We start from the raw sequence: 16,747 nt of genomic DNA on the forward strand, positions 1-16,747 counted from the left end.
AACTCCAGCGGGGTGCCCGCTGCCTGCCCCAGCACGGGTCCCCGAGTTAGGGAGGAAAAAGAGAGGAAAACCAGAGGGCTCCTCCATGGGGTCCCAGTGAGTGAGGCTATCAGATATACATTCTTCCCTTGCAGCCCGGCATGGACTGCCTAACTTCTTTTATCCGCTGGACTCTGCTCGGAATTCGCTGCCTTAGTAAGAAACAAAGAACTCCCGAAACTGTCCTAAGTCTCTTTTGGGGGAATCCCCCAGGAAACCCAGGAGCACTTAGAGCTCTTCTAGGGAACAAATGAGGACTTCTTGGGTGTCCCTGGGTGCCTTTGCAGACAGCAGCCATCGCCCCCTGGAGGGGAGCCTGGCATTCCAGCAACTTCTGAGACTGGAGCCCCTAGGGACCGGTCTCTCGGGCGGGGGACTCCAGCAAGCAGCTGGCAGAGCGGACCTGTTTGCAGACTACTTTTGAGGTGGGATGGGAAAGTGTTTAGAGATGGAAAAGTGTAGAAGAAGAGGTCGTGTACCTCTCCCCAGTCCAGAAAGGACCCAAAGTCGCGAGTGACAAAGAAAGAGTAAATGCAAACAACCTCGAAAAAGAAGCCAAGAAAAGCCAAGCCAAAAGAAGCAAGCGCAAAGCTGTTACAAAACTGTCTGGTTTTGTAACAATTTCCTCGCTGCCGGCCAATGAGCAGCGTGGTAGGAGTCACGTGGTCGCGTTTTATATAACGCTTCGCTGAGACAAGACAGTTATTAGGCAGCGCGGGGCAGCCGGCATGGAGCTCGGGAGGCGAGGCAGACTCGCGCGCGCGGCGATCCCGCCTTCTCGTCAGCGCAGCCCGCTTCCAGCCGCCGCTCTTTCCTGCTAGTTCCCTGTTCCTAGACGCCTCTCCTCACTCCAACCTCCGCAGTTCCCTCTCTCAATGGATTCCCTTCAGACCGCACAGATGGTGAGCTTGTCCGCCGAGCTCGGCAGCAACAACTTGGAGCTGGCGGAGCCGGAGGAGCCGGCGGCATCGATGGCCGTAGGAGAGTCAGCCGCCCACTCGGAGAAGGTGACACCCGAGGGCTCCCAACCTCCCGGGGCTCAAGAGCCCGAGCAAAGCCAGCCTCTGGCGGCCTCGACGCCGCCGGAGTGCAAAGTCCTGCTCACGCAGGCGGATGCCTTGGCATCCCGGGGGCACCTTCGGGAAGCCCTCGAGGTGTACCGACAGCTCTCCGAGAGGCAGCAGCTCGTGGCGGAGCAGCTGGAGCAGCTAGTTCGCTGCCTGGCCGACAGTATCCCGCAAGACGAGCTGATGGCGCCAGCTCCTGCAGACCCGAGCGCCACTTCGAGCTGCTGCGCAGCGGCGCTGAAAAAGGCAGGGGAGGCCGCGGCCGTGGCCCCCGAGGTATGGGATGGCTTTAAGTGCAGGAAGTGTCACGGGTTCCTCTCCGACCCGGTGTCCCTGTGGTGCGGCCACACCTTTTGTAAACTGTGCCTGGAGCGCGGGCGAGCCGCCGATAGGCGCTGCGCTCTGTGCGGGGTCAAGCTCTCCGCACTCATGGTGGCCAGTGGGAGGGCACGCGGGCCGCGGCGCTCGGGGCCGCAGGCGCCACTGCAACTGCGAGTCAACGTGGTACTCAGCGGTCTCCTGGGCAAGTTGTTCCCGGGCCCCGCGCGAGCGTCGCAACTCCGGCACGAGGGCAACCGGCTGTACCGTGAGCGCCAGGTGGAGGCGGCTCTGCTCAAGTACAACGAGGCTGTTCGTCTAGGTGAGTCCCCGTGCGCCGGCACCGGGGCTGTGCGGGCTTGTTCGCCACGCGAGGGGGGCGGGGAAGCGAGCCCCGCTGGGAGACGGGGGTGGGGGGATGGACGGGGCAGACTTGGTTTCGCGCGCGCGGAGTGGGGGGTGGGGTGGCAAGGGAAGAGCCCGTGGCCCACGTGGAGGAGGGAGGGGGCATTGCTAGGAGTTTGTCTTCCCTACTTTGGCTTTTTTTTTTTAGCTGTGCCTCACTCTTCTGATTGGTTGTTGGTTCTGTTGCTTTTTTTTTTTTTTCTCGTGTTCTTTCCCTCTCTCCTGCTTGCTTTTTTGCTTCTATGCCTCCTGGTTCCAGTTTCTATCTGGTTCATCCCGTTCCTCTCTTTTTGCGTATTTTTCCCCTCAGTTTTGTCACTGTTTCGGTCTTGCTCAGTGTCACCGTCTCTATTTCTCTGTCTTTCTTGGACACTTTGGAGCTCGCTCTTACACCTGCCGTACCTTCCCTGTCAGCAAAGGAACTTGGCACTATTTTCCAAACTCCCGCGCGGTCCTCCTGGCTTTTACCAGCTGGAGGTGGCTTGCTGGCGCCCGAGTCCGTGGCTCCCGCCTCTGGGAGTTGTCCCTTCCGGGGCCGAGGCTCCCTGTGGGGTGGGTCCCGCCTGGAATTAGGTCAGGAGAGCACTGGTTGCATAAGGACCTCGAACCGCCCGGGCCGGCGGCCCCTCCCCCGCGCGGGCGGGCGGGCAAGCGGGCGGGCGGGCAGGCGGGGATTGTGTAACGCTGAGGTAACTGAAGTGGGCCACGCTCGCCTCAGAAACCATCCCGCGAGCGTGTGCGGGGGGCGGAGGGGGGGCTCGCTCCCCGCTGCCCTGTGACTCATTGTCACCGTTTCCTATCACACGATTCCTTGGCTGAAATAGATGCACTTGCCCCGCCCTCTCCACCCGCCGCAGTTAGACAGCCGGCGTCCCGACATCGAACCCTTTGACCCCTCTAGCCCAATAGATGGCAGGTCCAGGCAACTGCTCCGGGTCCCCCAAGGAAACGGGGCTGACCACAAAGTGGGCATGTCTGTCTTACTCCAAGTTGCCTGAGAGGGTCAGCTTTGTAACTTCAAGGGCAACCCGGCAGTCCCACATCTCTGCTTGACTGGAGTACCAGAGTTCTCCCAGGAACCTGTTTGCTCCTCCTGCCTCCTCCCACTCCAACCCAGGAAGTGGCCTTGGAACCAGGGGCTGGTGCCAGCCAGCACCTCTGCAGGCAGGGCACGGTGTCCAACTGAGCGAGTGTGGAGGCAGTTGGCTAAGCAGAAGAAGCTGTGTGATCCTAGGGCCTCCAGGGCCATCTCTGACAGATGGAGGAGGGATGGGATGGAGTCTCCTCATATTTCAGTTCCACCCAAGCCAGCAACAGGTAATTCAGAAGGGAGCAAAACCATGGGCTATAACTGATGAACACAGCTGTCCTCACAACACGTATCCTGCCTGCGCCTAAACAAAGCAGTCTATGAGCTGCCAATGGGCTGATGTCTGTTTCAGAAAAGTGTCAGAGAATACTGTAAACTCTATGCTAAAATCAATAGCAAGTAATGGGCACCCAGGACATCCCATACTTCTGGGGGATGGCATAGAGGCAGACACCAAAACTTGTTTCTGGCAACAGAAGCTGTAGCCTGGAGCTTGAGGAAGAGCACAGCCATATGGATGAAATAGGCAGGGGCCACGTATGTATGGAATTCTAAGGAATTCTTTTCATCCATTTCCCAAGGGCCAGACAGGAAAGCCCCTTCCCACTTCCCTCTCTATCACTGCTGTCATTTCCCCAGGAAGGATCTTTCCTGTAGCTTTGTTAATAATCTTCTTGGAGCAGTCAGGGTTTTTGAAAAGGCAATACAACTGCCACCATTCTAAGGGGGGAAAGGAGCCCCTTCCACAGACTATATTTATCCTGGCACTGGCTAATGTTCTATTATTCTAAATGCTGTACCCACACACAGTAAAAGGAACTTGCTTCCACCTAAGACCCAAAACTTTATAACATCAGCAATGGCTCTGACCAGCTGTGTGACCTGTTACATCACCTCATTGGCCTTAGTTTTTCTATCTGAAGAATGGGTAGGTCAAAGACCCACTCAGGCCTGGACTCTAGTGATTCAGTGATGGTGAGAGTAAGACTCCCAAAAGTTGTGTCAAGAAGGTACTTTCTCATTTGTTATCACTAAGAGGATGAACCTTGTAAATGCATAGCCATTTCCTCTAGGAAAGGTTCATATGCACTGGCCATTAGGGACAGAGGGAGGTATTGTTATGCTACAGGTCATCCCAACTGGAAGACTAACAGAGACTTGACGTCGTTGGAATCAAGATAGGGGTCCCAACTGGCTGCCTCTCTCTCTTCCCTGGCCTCATTCTTTTTGGATGGTGACTCATTCAGAAGCCAGGTTGGTGGGCACTAACAGTGTGCATCTGCGCAGAACACTGCCAGGGTTTCCTCTAGGTGAAACTTTCTAACGTTTCATGGGCACTCCACCTCTTAGGAACAAGGGCAACATTACTGCTTTGCATGGTCAAGCTATGGTGTCGGTCAGGACAATATTAGGACTAGAAGTGACACTTAACACTTTGGGTCCTGTAGAAAGAGCTTAGATAACTTTTCTTCCCTCAAGATCCATTCTCATACAGGACTTACCATGTGCTTGTGCTGGGGGCCATTAATGAGGGATTTTTTTTTCTCATTTCGGCAGCTCCAAATGACCATTTGCTTTATAGCAATCGGTCCCAAATTTATTTCACCTTGGAGTCTCATGAGGATGCACTGCATGATGCAGAAATAGCATGTAAACTACGGCCAATGGGTTTTAAGGTGAGTGTGGGCCAGGAGGGGTGGAAAGGGGCTATGCTGCAGAGATTGGCAAGGAGGGCTGTCTCCCTGGAGCAGGGGATGCTAGAGCTCCAGCAGAACAGGGAGAAAATTTTCTAATGAGCTGGACAGTGCAGGGCATCCCTTGATGAAGAGAGGTCTAAGTCTGCAAGGGATTTCAATGAATCTGCATTCAGTTGGTAACCTTCAAGAGAGATTTATACTTTTGTCAAATATGGAATCAGTAGCACAACCTGATTTCATGTCTCAGCTCTGCTGCTTTTCTGAACTGTACAGCTTTGGAAAGATTACTTAATTTCTGTGTTCAATGCCCTCGCCTGTAACACGTTTATATCCAAAGCACCTTCTAAATAGGGCTGTTGTGGAGATTATATAAGGTCATGTATGGGACATGCTTGGAACAATGCATGTAGCATTATCTAAGCATTTGCTATCACCACCACCACCATCATCACTCATAATTTTCTAGGGATAATAAAGAGAGGAATATAAGAAAGATATTCCTGCTCTGGTCCTTCAGGTTAACTGCTGATAGCCAGGCTTTTTGAGAACTCAAACAGCTTTTAGGTTTTTTTTTAAAGAGATCTTCATATTTTCACAATGGCTGGGCCATTTTGAATCATTAATACAGTCATTTGACATGCCACTATCCCCCCAAAAATCTAGGTCACATGGGAGAGGTGGGAAGAAAGACAGGGGTAGACATCAACATAGGGGATACCTGAACACAAAGCATCACTTCTGTGTCTCTCTGCCTAGCCTCGAGACCAATCTCTTCCACATGTCTGTATTCTGTTTAGTAGATTAGAATTGGGTCTGGGTATCAATCTTTGCAAAGTGTGACCACGGGGAAGTCACTACTTTCTCTGAAGCCCAAGCACTCTTACTTGTTAAATGATGCTATGGCTATCTGCCATGATTGTTTCATGTATATGTAAGTATTATATAAGAGTATATAAAAGGATCAACAGTGAGAATGGCAACTAGTACATTCTCCAAGCTGTAGCCATTACAGACTCTGTACAACCACAGGGTAGAAAAAGCAGTGTCTCCAAGACCAGGGCCACTGTGACTTATCTCAATCTCATCGGAACAGGTGTCCTCCGGATCCAGAACATTCTGATGGTAGAAAGACTGTGGATTAGGCAATCCCTCCAATAATCTGCAGGCAGTTTCCCCGTCAGTCTAATTAAATACACTCTGCAGCAAATTACATGCAAACTCACACTGAACAGATAAATACTATAAAATAGTTTCAAACGGTTTAATTCAGATGTTGGTGCCTACTGATTTGATGTTAAACCTATGAAAATATTGGATAATCAGAAGTTTTACATGTCTAGGAACTTCAGATAAGGCATTGTTGTGTCATGACCATTCCAGGAGGATCATGGTTGAGCTCACCCTCGACTATTACAGTGAGCCCTTTTTGGGGAAAAACACACGTGGACTGGTAAACTTTGTCTATAATATTAGAGCAAATCTCATTGGTCTTACATGAGAGAGTTTTCGTGGAGGTGATTGACTTTCTCTTTCCCAAGAAACCAATTTACAGCTTAATACAACTCACCAATACCTTAAGGTGCCACGGAGATGAGCTGTCTAACATCCATCAGGTAGCTGTGAGTCGGGTAGCTGCCCTGGAAAAAGAGGGGTTTGCAGCCATTTCCAATGGAAAACTAAATCTAGATACCATGGTGGGAAAAGCAGTGAGAATTATATCTAGATGTGGTGAGGAAAGGGGTTTCCACAGTGAAGGAGGAATTGGTGCAAGTGCTTGGCAGGGGTGTCATTTCCCTATAGGTGAGAGGAAAGGGAAAGGGAATGTTCAGAGAATTCTGCTGTCTTGGGGGCTGAAAGCCTCTAATGCATATACTTCCACACTCTGAGTTTTCTATTTCCCACCATCTCTATATGAAATGCCATAAGGGAGCAAGTCCAGTAGGCAGCCTAATTCTGTCCATCCATCTAGGGCTTAATGTAATGGCCACAACCTGCTGGAAGTATTGGTGTCAGTAGGGTAAGCTGACCACACTGAGAAAGTGAAGTGTGGGAGTTGCTACTACTGCATTGATTACTGGGACCCCAGAGGCCTCTCCAATTTTCCAGTCCTTAACTCCCTATAGCTGCTCTGGAGCATACTGCTAGCCTTCCTCCCAAAGGCTACTGTTGGCAGGAGCAACAAGGGAGTGTGACAGCCAAGATTAGGCTCTAGAAAGAAATGAGGGTGTGGAAAGAGGTCCCCAAGAGGTTTGTGTCTGTGGCTCCTAGCCAGGTCCTGACACTATGCTGATACATGCTAGAAGAGGAAGCAGAGAAATGGCCACCAGATGAAACCTGGGCCTTTTCATTCACACTTGTCACAAAGAGCTTTATGCTCTTTTTTCTTCCTTGCCCCTCACAGGATGCTGCTTAGGCCCTTCTAAGGAGTTTAGCCCATCAGCACATGGATTTGAATCTGGAGGCCATATAACTTCCCAATAGCTGTAAAATGTGCAGCAAGAGAGGAAAAGACAGCTAAGTTTCTGTAAGCAAAAGCATTAGCTCAGTCGCTGCTCAGCCTTCTGAAAGGTGGTCTACCTTTGGGCGGGAAAGAAGTCCTGGGACCACGATTCTAGTTCTAGATTGCTTCGAGTGACCTCTGAAATCACAGAGGGTCCATGATCTGTCTTTCAGGCCTCTGTAGAAACGATTGGCTCACTATGGCCACGACTGTCTTTACAGACCAGTGCAAAAGAGAGGCAAATCATTTCTGGATGAACATTGGAAACTGAGCTATTATAGTTTGTGGTTAAATGGAGGCCCTGGTATGTTTGATCCTCATACAGTTGTGGGGTGGCGAGGAGGCAGTAAACAGTAGCTAAAAATGTGGGCTTGATATATTCAGTCCCAGGTTTCAACACTGACTTCACAGCTTTCCAGCTGTTGTATTTTGGTCAAGTTCTCTCTCTCTGGATTTCCCTTTGGCTGTCTTTTAAATGGGATTTAAAGTAGTTTACCATGAGGACTGGGATGAAAATAAAAGTCTTTTGACAAGACTCCACCTGATAGTGACTGCTCAGTAAGTACTCAGCGATTGCTGTTCATTGTAGCTACAGTTAAGAAGGTAAATAAGATGTGATTGACTGCTATGGTTTTCTTCCAGGCACACTTCAGAAAAGCACAAGCTTTAGCCACCCTAGGCAAGGTGAAAGAAGCACTCAGAGAATTTCTCTACTGTGTATCCCTTGATGGAAAGAACAAGAGAGCCAGATCTGAAGCGCAAAGGGTGAGTTGAGTGACCTAGGGTTAGCTGCCTAGTAGATCCCCATCACTCTGTCTTCTTTAGGGAGAAGGATGAAGATGCTACCCTATTCGGTATTTGTGGTCCTGAGTGGGTGCTTCTCTGGGTTTAAGGGGCATGAAAGAGATGCCAACTGATTGCCCAGAAGCCCCGTCGTTCTGGTATGTACTATCAAATTGGCAGGTCCTACTCTTTTTTATAGGAGCCAGTAATGAATGCTTTGACTTGGAATCCGTGGGATATAAAACAAAACTAAACCAAGTACGCTAACCTGGGGATGAAGACTCACTAAAGAGTCAATTTGTGGATAAGGGCCAGATGGTGGTGCTGCTGTATAACTTTTCTTTGGCTGAATCACAAGTTTCACTAGTCATACATGGAGGACAGCTCCTGGGAAGGGTCACTGATGGTCTCCATGTTGCTTGTCACATACAGAACGCAAACCTTCACGTCTTCTGCTCGAAAACTAAACCTACTATCTCACAAATGCAAGTCAGAGACCATTATGAAAGAATAACTAGCCAGGCCTCTGTAGAAATTGTTCCGTTCCAGGAGATGATGATTGTAAAACAATTATCATGAGAAATACCAAGAACTTGATCGAAGGGTCAAGCATCCTCATTGGATAGGCTTTGACTTTTATTGCGTTTTGTACATTTATTCTTCTGGTGTCTGAATAATTGGCCTGGAAGTTGGATGTTGACACTCAGTGATTGTTTTGGTTTTCTGTCCCCATACACTGTTCAACACCAAGCCACAAGCCCTTCTATCCAGCCCCTGCCCCCGTGTAATGGTTTGGAAGGGGATGGGTAGAAGAAAGTGGACAAGAGACAGAACTGGTCTCTGAAGACTCTAGAAGGGAATATTTAGCAAAACTAATAGAGGTGGCAGAAGCTGGACTCTGGATTTTCTGACACTGGCAGGAAATGTCCTGTCTGGGAAAAAATTTACCTGGTTTGTGTGGGGGGGTGGGGGTAAGCTTTTATTGAAAGGGGTATCAAAGCAGAATTATTAGCAGTCTATGGGCCTTTCCTAAAACTTAAGTGTAGTCACTCCATAGCATAACACTAGCTGAGCATTGCCTATGTGCCAGCCACTTGGTTGGAAGGTTCCACTTAGTTCCCATAACCTCATTGTTATCTCTCTAGATGAGAAATCTGAGGCTCAGTGAGTTTTTTTGAGGCCACCTGCTTCTTTGCTTTTATTTTTCCCTCAGGTGGCCCAAGAGGTTCTGGTATCATCAATTGAACTAACTTCTCTCCAGTTCGCTTTCATAGATAGGCTGCTGTCGTTTCTATACCTGCCTGATGAAAGGCAAGGCATTGTGTGAAACTCTGGAGACCCAAGGAAGCCTAAGTGCCTTTTGGAACATACAAGCTTTTGTTGGTTAAGATAAATGCCAGGCAATACAAGTGAAAGTGTGCTTACAGGAAGCATTACAAAATTCTGAAATTAATGTAAGAATTTGGAGGCATATTTCTGTTGAATGTGGTGAAGCTATAGCAACCATTTAAATACACGAGGAGGCTTCAACTGCATTGTATTCTAGTTTTAGGGCCAAACATGTGAAAATTAGTCTAGATGTACGGGGTATTAATAAGCCTCCTCATAACTCACAGTCCTCTGATTTATTTTGAATTACAGATTCTCGCCCTCTCCTCTTTCTTAACCCAGTTGGGCCTTTTTATGACTGAAGTTACAGCAGAATCAACTTTCATTCATATAGAATGATTATTCTCACTGAAAGTCGACCCTAACTTTTGTTTTCCAAAGACATTGAGAAGGCCTGCAGGGAGATCTTAGGTAGTAAAACTAAGAAGGGAACTGCTATATTATTCCTGCCTTGTTTCCTTTGATTTTGACTCCTGGCCTCCTTTTCTTCATCCCCTGTCTTTTCGACCTTGTATTTGGGTGCTATACGGCCACCTCCAGGGAGACTGTCTCAGAAGTGGATATATCCTTTTGGGTCCCTGAGTAGGATTTCTGAGAATCAAATTCGATTCCTGGGGAGTGGTGGACTCTAAACGATTACATATGACTCTGGGCACTAGGTGTGCCTTCCAACCATTGTCAATTTATATTTGGAAAGTAGGTTTTTAGCATTGCAAGAGAACATAAACATCTCACCGAGGATTTGAGTGCTAGGTTTCTTTTTGATCCCTTGGATACATAAATGCCATCATCATTTTCATGAATATGTTGTATATTTATTAGACCCTTATTGCTGGCTCGAGAGAAAGACTTATTCTGTGACACACTTCCAGTGCAAAGTAAGATGGTATAGTTTAAAGTTTGGTATTCTCTTCTGTTGAGAACATGAGCTGAGATTAGAGAGATGTGGGTATTAGGGCAAGGCAGCACTTGAGCAGAACTTTGAATACCACGCACTGCTTGGATCCATGGAATGTGCTGACACAGGAGGGAACACCATGAAGAAACCTCTGAGGACAAGCAGAAGAATAAATCAAACTTTGAGTTTAGTGTTCTTTCAAAGTCTCTTGCTAAATTAACACTCCTGACTATGGAGACTGAACTACAGCGTGGGGCATTCTTTAGTGGGTCGCCAAACATGGCGGGGTCTTCTAAGTGATAAACATTGGAGTATGTTTTGGAGGCCCAGTGATCTGCCCTCTTTCTTGGTGTTTTACACACACACACACACACACACACACACACACACACACACACACACACACACGAGGATGGGACAGACAGACAGACAGATGCATACATACTTAAATAGAATCCTTAACCCCTGCAGGCATAGGGGAGAATGGAAACAAGAATGTGAACAGCTAACGGTACAACCTGCCCCCAAATGCTTATCTTTGACTCCTAGACCCTCTGTTCTTCCCTCCCTTGCCAGTATATCCAATTGCAAGGGAACCTGCCTACCCCTAGGTACTTGATCTTAAAACCTGACATTTTCTGCAGAGATGATCAGGATGAGGAAGAGGCTGGAAGGGGAGAGGAAGTTTGAGCTCTGCTTTCCTAACACTTTACTGCTCAGGCCCCCAACTCTGAAGGGATTAAAGGTCCAGGGGTGATGATGTGGATGAGGAGAGCAAAATGGATAGACAGAAAAACAGTAGCGAACAGTGTAGATTGCTTCTCAGCCAGTTGAGTTGTTATAGATTGGATTCTCCATTCTTCACTGAGGAGTCCTAATTTGTTTTTCCTCTGCTGTGATAAACACCATTACCAAAAGCAACTTGGGAAACAGAGTTTGTTTTCCTTATACATCCCAGGTCACAGTCTATCACTGATTGAAGTCAGGGCAGGAACTCAAAACAGGAACCTGGAGACAGGAACTCCAGCAGAGGAGTCTGCTTACTGGCTGTGTCTCTGCATCACGTTCAGTCAGCTATCTTTCTTGTACACACTGGCACCACCTGCCCAGGGTTGGCACCCACCTACACCGTGCTGGTACTTCCTACATTAATCATTAATCAAGAAAATGCTCAAACAAACGTGCCTACAGGCAAGTCTGATACAGATATTTTCTTATGAACGTTCTTCCCAGGATGACCTAGTTTGACAAAACTAGCCGGTACATGAGATATCTATTCTGACTTTACCTCTATGTTTCCTTCAATTAAGATAGATATTTAAAGCCCCATTGCATATAGTTCTGCAGAATGGTGGCACCATAGAGGTGGCTCTGAACCTTGGCTAAGTAACAATGGCGTCTGTCATGCCTTCTCAAGACCCAGATTCCTGGCTCATACTTTTGACCTGGGGAGATTGGAGCTGGACCGAAGGACCTGACATTTTCACTAGCTCCTGTGCAATTCTTCTCTTAAAAGATGTATTTTACTTTTTACATATGTGTTTATGTTTGAGTCTGTGTATCAGGTGTTTGTATATGAGTACTGGTGCCTCTGAACATCAGAGGTGTCAGCTATCCTGGAGCTGGAATAACAGGTGGTTGTGAGCTACCCTACATGGTTGTGAGCTACCCTACATGTGTGCTGGGAATCAGACTCGGCTCCACAGCAAGAACAGTATGTGCTCTTAATGACTAAGCAATCTTTCTGTCCCCCTGTTCCTAAATGAGTCTGTGTGTTTATGCAACAACCTCTCCTTAGTGTGTCTAGGGACATGGCTCCAAGGCTTCCTCATTTGAGTTTTGCCTTGTAAGCTGTGCTCTCTGGTTCCCCATCCCTCCCCCTGCACCTTAGTCTAGCACCTGTAGAAACTTGAGTAGTGAAGTCTTCTGTTTTATGTCACAGCTTCTCTTTAGTTTCTTTTCACCATCAGTCCCGGGGGAGTCTCAGGAACATTCTCCCGATATCCTGAAGCTGTTGGCACCTCACCCTAGATTAAAGGAACACGTAGAGTCAATGGCTACTGAAGGCACCAGCCATAATCTACCAAAGTTGTCACAGGTAAAACTCAACTCACCCAGCTCGCTCATGATGCTTCGTTTGGCTCTTTTGTGGGCACACGAGAAGTGAACCCTACCTCTCCTACTTTGGTTCCTGAGGGAAAAAGAAAGATGGAGTTGATAATGGCTGTGTCCTTTGCTTAAAACTACAACTGGGAATTTCAGGCATGGTCCAAAAGTTTGAATTTATTATATTTGTAGTCTTGGTCAGATCCAGAAAATAGGTAGATTTGATAGAAATATAAAGAGATTGGCCTGCTTCCCCTGAAACCCTATAATTGGGCTGTGCCTATTGGCTTTGTTTTGGTCCAATCCAGAAAATAGATTTGATAGAACTGTAAAGAGATTGGCCTACTTCTCCTGAAACCCTATAACTGGGGCTTTAGCTTTGGGGCAGATGCAAGTTGACGGCCTTTGAGTACCACTGAGATCCTTGTGCAAGGTTGACTCCATTTGGTGACCAAATGGAGAGAATTTCTTGCTCTTGCACTATTCCTTACACACAAGCAGGCTTCTCATCTATAGCAAAGTAGAGGCACGAGAGCTGAGTTGGGAAGGAAGACAAGAATTAGTAGTTTTCTTTGAAAACAAAGGAACAGAACAAAGGAACAGAGCGATGGGCTTCAGGTGCTGGCCTTTCTAGGACAGGGTAAGTGGGCAGAAGTTGGGGTTCAGAAGACGAGATTTGAAGCAAGGTTTAACGCTGAATATCTGGGCACCTTTGGGGAGCAATTTCTTCTCCATTTGTGCCTGAAGTTCTTCACTTGTATATAAGCCCTGGATGCTCACATCTTCCCAGTTGTTCTCCCTGCTCTAGAGAAGGAATATAATGAAATGCTCCTGACTTTTCTTGGTGAAGGCAGAACTTGGAATAGCTCCTGAAATCAGACAGCCCCCAGTGGTCATTAGTACAGGACTAAGATAGCTAACACTAGGCCAGAGGGCCTAGAGTGGGGACTTCTACTTGCAACTCAGTCTGAAATGAAGGGACTAGAAACTCTGCCTTTCCACTGTGAGCAGGCCAGGCAACAGTTGCAAGTGCATTTCCACTAAAACGTTGCTTTGCAAGGCCCTGTCCTGTGCGGACAGTACTCTGGGCTCCTGGGAAGGCAAACTATAAAATTGTTTGTTTGGGTTTTTTTTCAGTTCTTGAAACCTCCAAACACCCAGGGATATAGACTGAGAAAACCCACATCCTTTCCTCTGCTTTTCGTTGTTGCCTCTCACCTGTATCCACTACAATTTTTGGCAGGGCTTAGAGGGGAGACAACAAAGGTGAACCTTTTGCTGTCGAATATGGATGTAAACTATAGAAGGATTCTCCAGAGCATTGGGAATAAACACATTTTCAGGATTATTTCAAGTTGCATTTTCAAATATCCTTTACCTAGACAAAATTCTGGAAAAGGTTAGAGACAAACTATTGGGCCAAATTAATTTTGCTTCTTTGACTTTTCACAAAAAATTGAGTAAACAGATGGAAATAGTGTATAGCTCTGGAGCATGAGTGGCTTTAGCAGGCCTGTACAGAGCTGGCCTAAAATCCTTTGAAAAATGTCTATGAATGACAGTCAGGGTGAGGGGAAGTAACCAGTAACAGGATATCCCCTCACTGAATGCTTTGCTTTCCTTACAGACCACTGGGGAATGCTTTGGCTAGGAGGGAAAAGTGAAGATTCCCTTGCAGTTCCCCCTTCACCCCTGCCCAGGGACCTTTGCCTCCCATGTGCCTGTTGTCCTTGTGCAGAGAAGTCCCCCTAACTGTACTCAAGCTAGGCATGTCTTTGACATATATTAGACGTCACCAATGAGCCTCAAGACTGCTCCTCAGTTGAGTTGTGTAGCCACTGAGTGTTCAGGAGTGAGGATCAGGGCTGTGTTTCTTTCTCTTTGTCCCCTCAGGGTAAGATTATTGGAAGACCAGTATTGGTCCCAAGTAGCTTCTGATATCTGGCTTTTGCTTCATCTAGGAGAATTCAGAGCTTCCCCATTGTTCTAATCAGGAGGGAGCAGCAGCTAGGGAAGAAAGCAGCAGCCTAGTGAACATGGCTCAAGGAAAGATGAGTAGAAAAGAAGACAGAGCGAAAAGTCAGGAAGAAGAGGAACAAGATGCTGCCTCCGTCAGGACCGGCAAATGCCTGGAAAAGAAGAGGAATCGTTGCCAAATTGAAACCCAAGAAGACACAGAATTGCCTAATAAAGTCTCCAAACAAGGTACTAATTTTACCCAGGGAGAAAGTATCATAACGCAGGTGACTGGGTTCACTGACATAGGTAGTTAACCTCTCTCTGGGCGCTTCTCTAGCTCAGCGTGTATGGCCTAGCCCTGGCACTTACCAACTGTGAAATCCCAGAGGTTGCTGGGAAGTATCTTTGGGAGTGCACATGGTAACTATCATACTGAAAGTGCTGTGTGATGGAGTGTCATATAGATCTGAAAGAGTGTGATATAGATCATCTGTAGTCAGGACATCTGGTCAAGCACCCTGTCAAGTGAGGACATCCCATGCTTTCCCACCACATCACTTTCCTTCCAGGACAACTACTTCCTGTCCTCATCATGGTTCTTGGAATGTAGGATGACAGGGGTGTGCTCAGGTCTTATTCAGGTGTGCCCTGAGAAGCAGCAGCTACAGCTTCCTGCCTTTCCAAGAGAGGTTGGCTGTGCCAAGACTCCATCTCAGTTTTGAAGACCTGGCTCAGTCCATGCAGTTGCCACTGTCGCTGCTGCTGCTGCTGCTGCTGCTGCTGCTGCTGCTGCTGCTGCTGCTGCTGAGTGACATGTCTACTGAATTTGAATGAACTCAGCCAGGAGCTCCCAGTCTTGGACAGTCTTTCTATGGGGGCTGCTAAAATACCACTGGGAGCACACTTCAGGGAACCCCACTGGCGATTGATCAGGCAGCCACTAAATTAAATTCTGGGGGAGTTTGAGATTAAAAACCAGAAAGACATTTTTTTTCCTTAGAAGTATTGTCTGGAAAAAAAAAAAAAAACAAGTCGATCCATCCCTGACTTACTGTTTCCTAAATCACAGATCTTCCTGCTGAGCAGGGGGCCAAACCGGATCTCAGTATTCCACTTGGATCTTTTGATGCATCTGACCTTGAATGCTCACTGTGTATGAGGTATGTGATGTGGACCATCACTTAACTGCCTGCTATTTCCTCTTTGGTACCTGGAACTTTCTGCTGGTGACTTAACTCCTGAGTTGGTTAGTATGTAAAAATCATGGCACTGGTGAAATGAAAACCACATCACATGCAGCACCTTGTGTCCAAGCTTACAAACCGAGTTCTTTACATCTTTAAATCTCAACTTAAAAAGACCTGGAAAGTGGCAAGGCAACACATTTTTCAAAGGTCAAAAACGGATGTGCTACATGTTGAACACACCAACTATTTGGTCCTCATTAGATCTGATTTTGTTATATATGACTGTACATATGAAACAAGACATATTTTCCAGCTGCCCATAATACCATTGACTTATACCAGCCTGTCTTACATTATTGTTTGAGCCTTAGAGTTTTTAAAACTTGTGACCCTGAATTTAACTACTAAGTTAAGAACTCAGTGCACAAGGGTTAACGTAGATCCCATAAGCATTTTCTGTGGAAGCCAAATAGAAGCCTAAATTAGGTTGTGTTTATGCCATTTAGTGAACAGTACATGTAACACATATTTTCTCAGGTCTCTGAAGAGCAGTTTATCCACATATCCCATTTCAAAAGCAAATACAAGTTTATTTCATTTTATAGCTGTGATTTAGTGGCTAAGAGGAGGGGCTCTGAAGTCAATGCTTGAAACATAGATCTTTCAACCTACAGACTGGCCCTAGAGCAAGTGACATTTGCTACCACTATTTGTTTTTTAGTAAAGGATGGTGGAATCAACTCCATCGATGACGGTTAATTAAGAAAAACTATTTAATGTTTATAGAGTAGTGTCCGGAAAACAGTAAGTACTCAAAATATTTTAACTAATTTTTCTTCTTCTTACGCATTGGTCTTTAATGTTAGATCCACAGACCTCAGAGGAAGCTCTATGTATACATTCAAATAGAGTCAGGAATTCACTAAAGCAATATGTAAAGTGTGCGTGTGTATGGGTGGCTGTGTTTCTAAGATAAAAGCGGACAGCTTGCATTAGATTCGCAAATGTGCTGATTTTCTCCAAAAGCATTAAGAAGGAACTTAGTTACTTAAACAGATGTTTGCCTGCCCTTTGAGAGCGCTTATTCAGTTATCTGTCATGGATGTTTATATTCTGAATGAAGACCAAGACAACTATTACCTGAAACATGGTCTTTTCTTAGAAAAGTATGAGTGTGTGTGTGTGTGTGTGTGTGTGTGTGTGTGTGTGTGTGTATGTATGTATGTATGTATACACACACATACACATAAATACTTGAGTCTAGGGGAATAATTCATGGCAGAGCACTTGGCTACTATTCATGAGATTC

The 16,747-nt window shown here is 46.8% G+C and overlaps 1 protein-coding gene across 2 annotated transcripts in view; it reads left to right on the forward strand.

The window, feature by feature from the left end:
* The first annotated feature begins 743 nt into the window (after nucleotides 1-743).
* The window catches only part of Lonrf3 (LON peptidase N-terminal domain and ring finger 3), a 38,626-nt gene continuing 22,622 nt past the window's right edge, over nucleotides 744-16,747 (forward strand). Inside the window, exons 1-6 of one of the 2 annotated variants that reach the window (XM_087599328.1) lie at nucleotides 744-1,746; nucleotides 4,477-4,595; nucleotides 7,759-7,881; nucleotides 12,129-12,284; nucleotides 14,254-14,497; nucleotides 15,321-15,411. In XM_087599328.1, the coding sequence (XP_087455454.1) occupies nucleotides 915-1,746; nucleotides 4,477-4,595; nucleotides 7,759-7,881; nucleotides 12,129-12,284; nucleotides 14,254-14,497; nucleotides 15,321-15,411 (1,565 nt within the window). In that variant the 5' untranslated portion in view covers nucleotides 744-914. 2 annotated transcript variants of the gene reach the window in all.

The sequence above is a fragment of the Rattus norvegicus genome, chromosome X (genome assembly GCF_021556685.1).
Source record: "Rattus norvegicus strain SHRSP/BbbUtx chromosome X, alternate assembly SHRSP_T2T, whole genome shotgun sequence".
Taxonomy (NCBI): domain Eukaryota; kingdom Metazoa; phylum Chordata; class Mammalia; order Rodentia; family Muridae; genus Rattus; species Rattus norvegicus.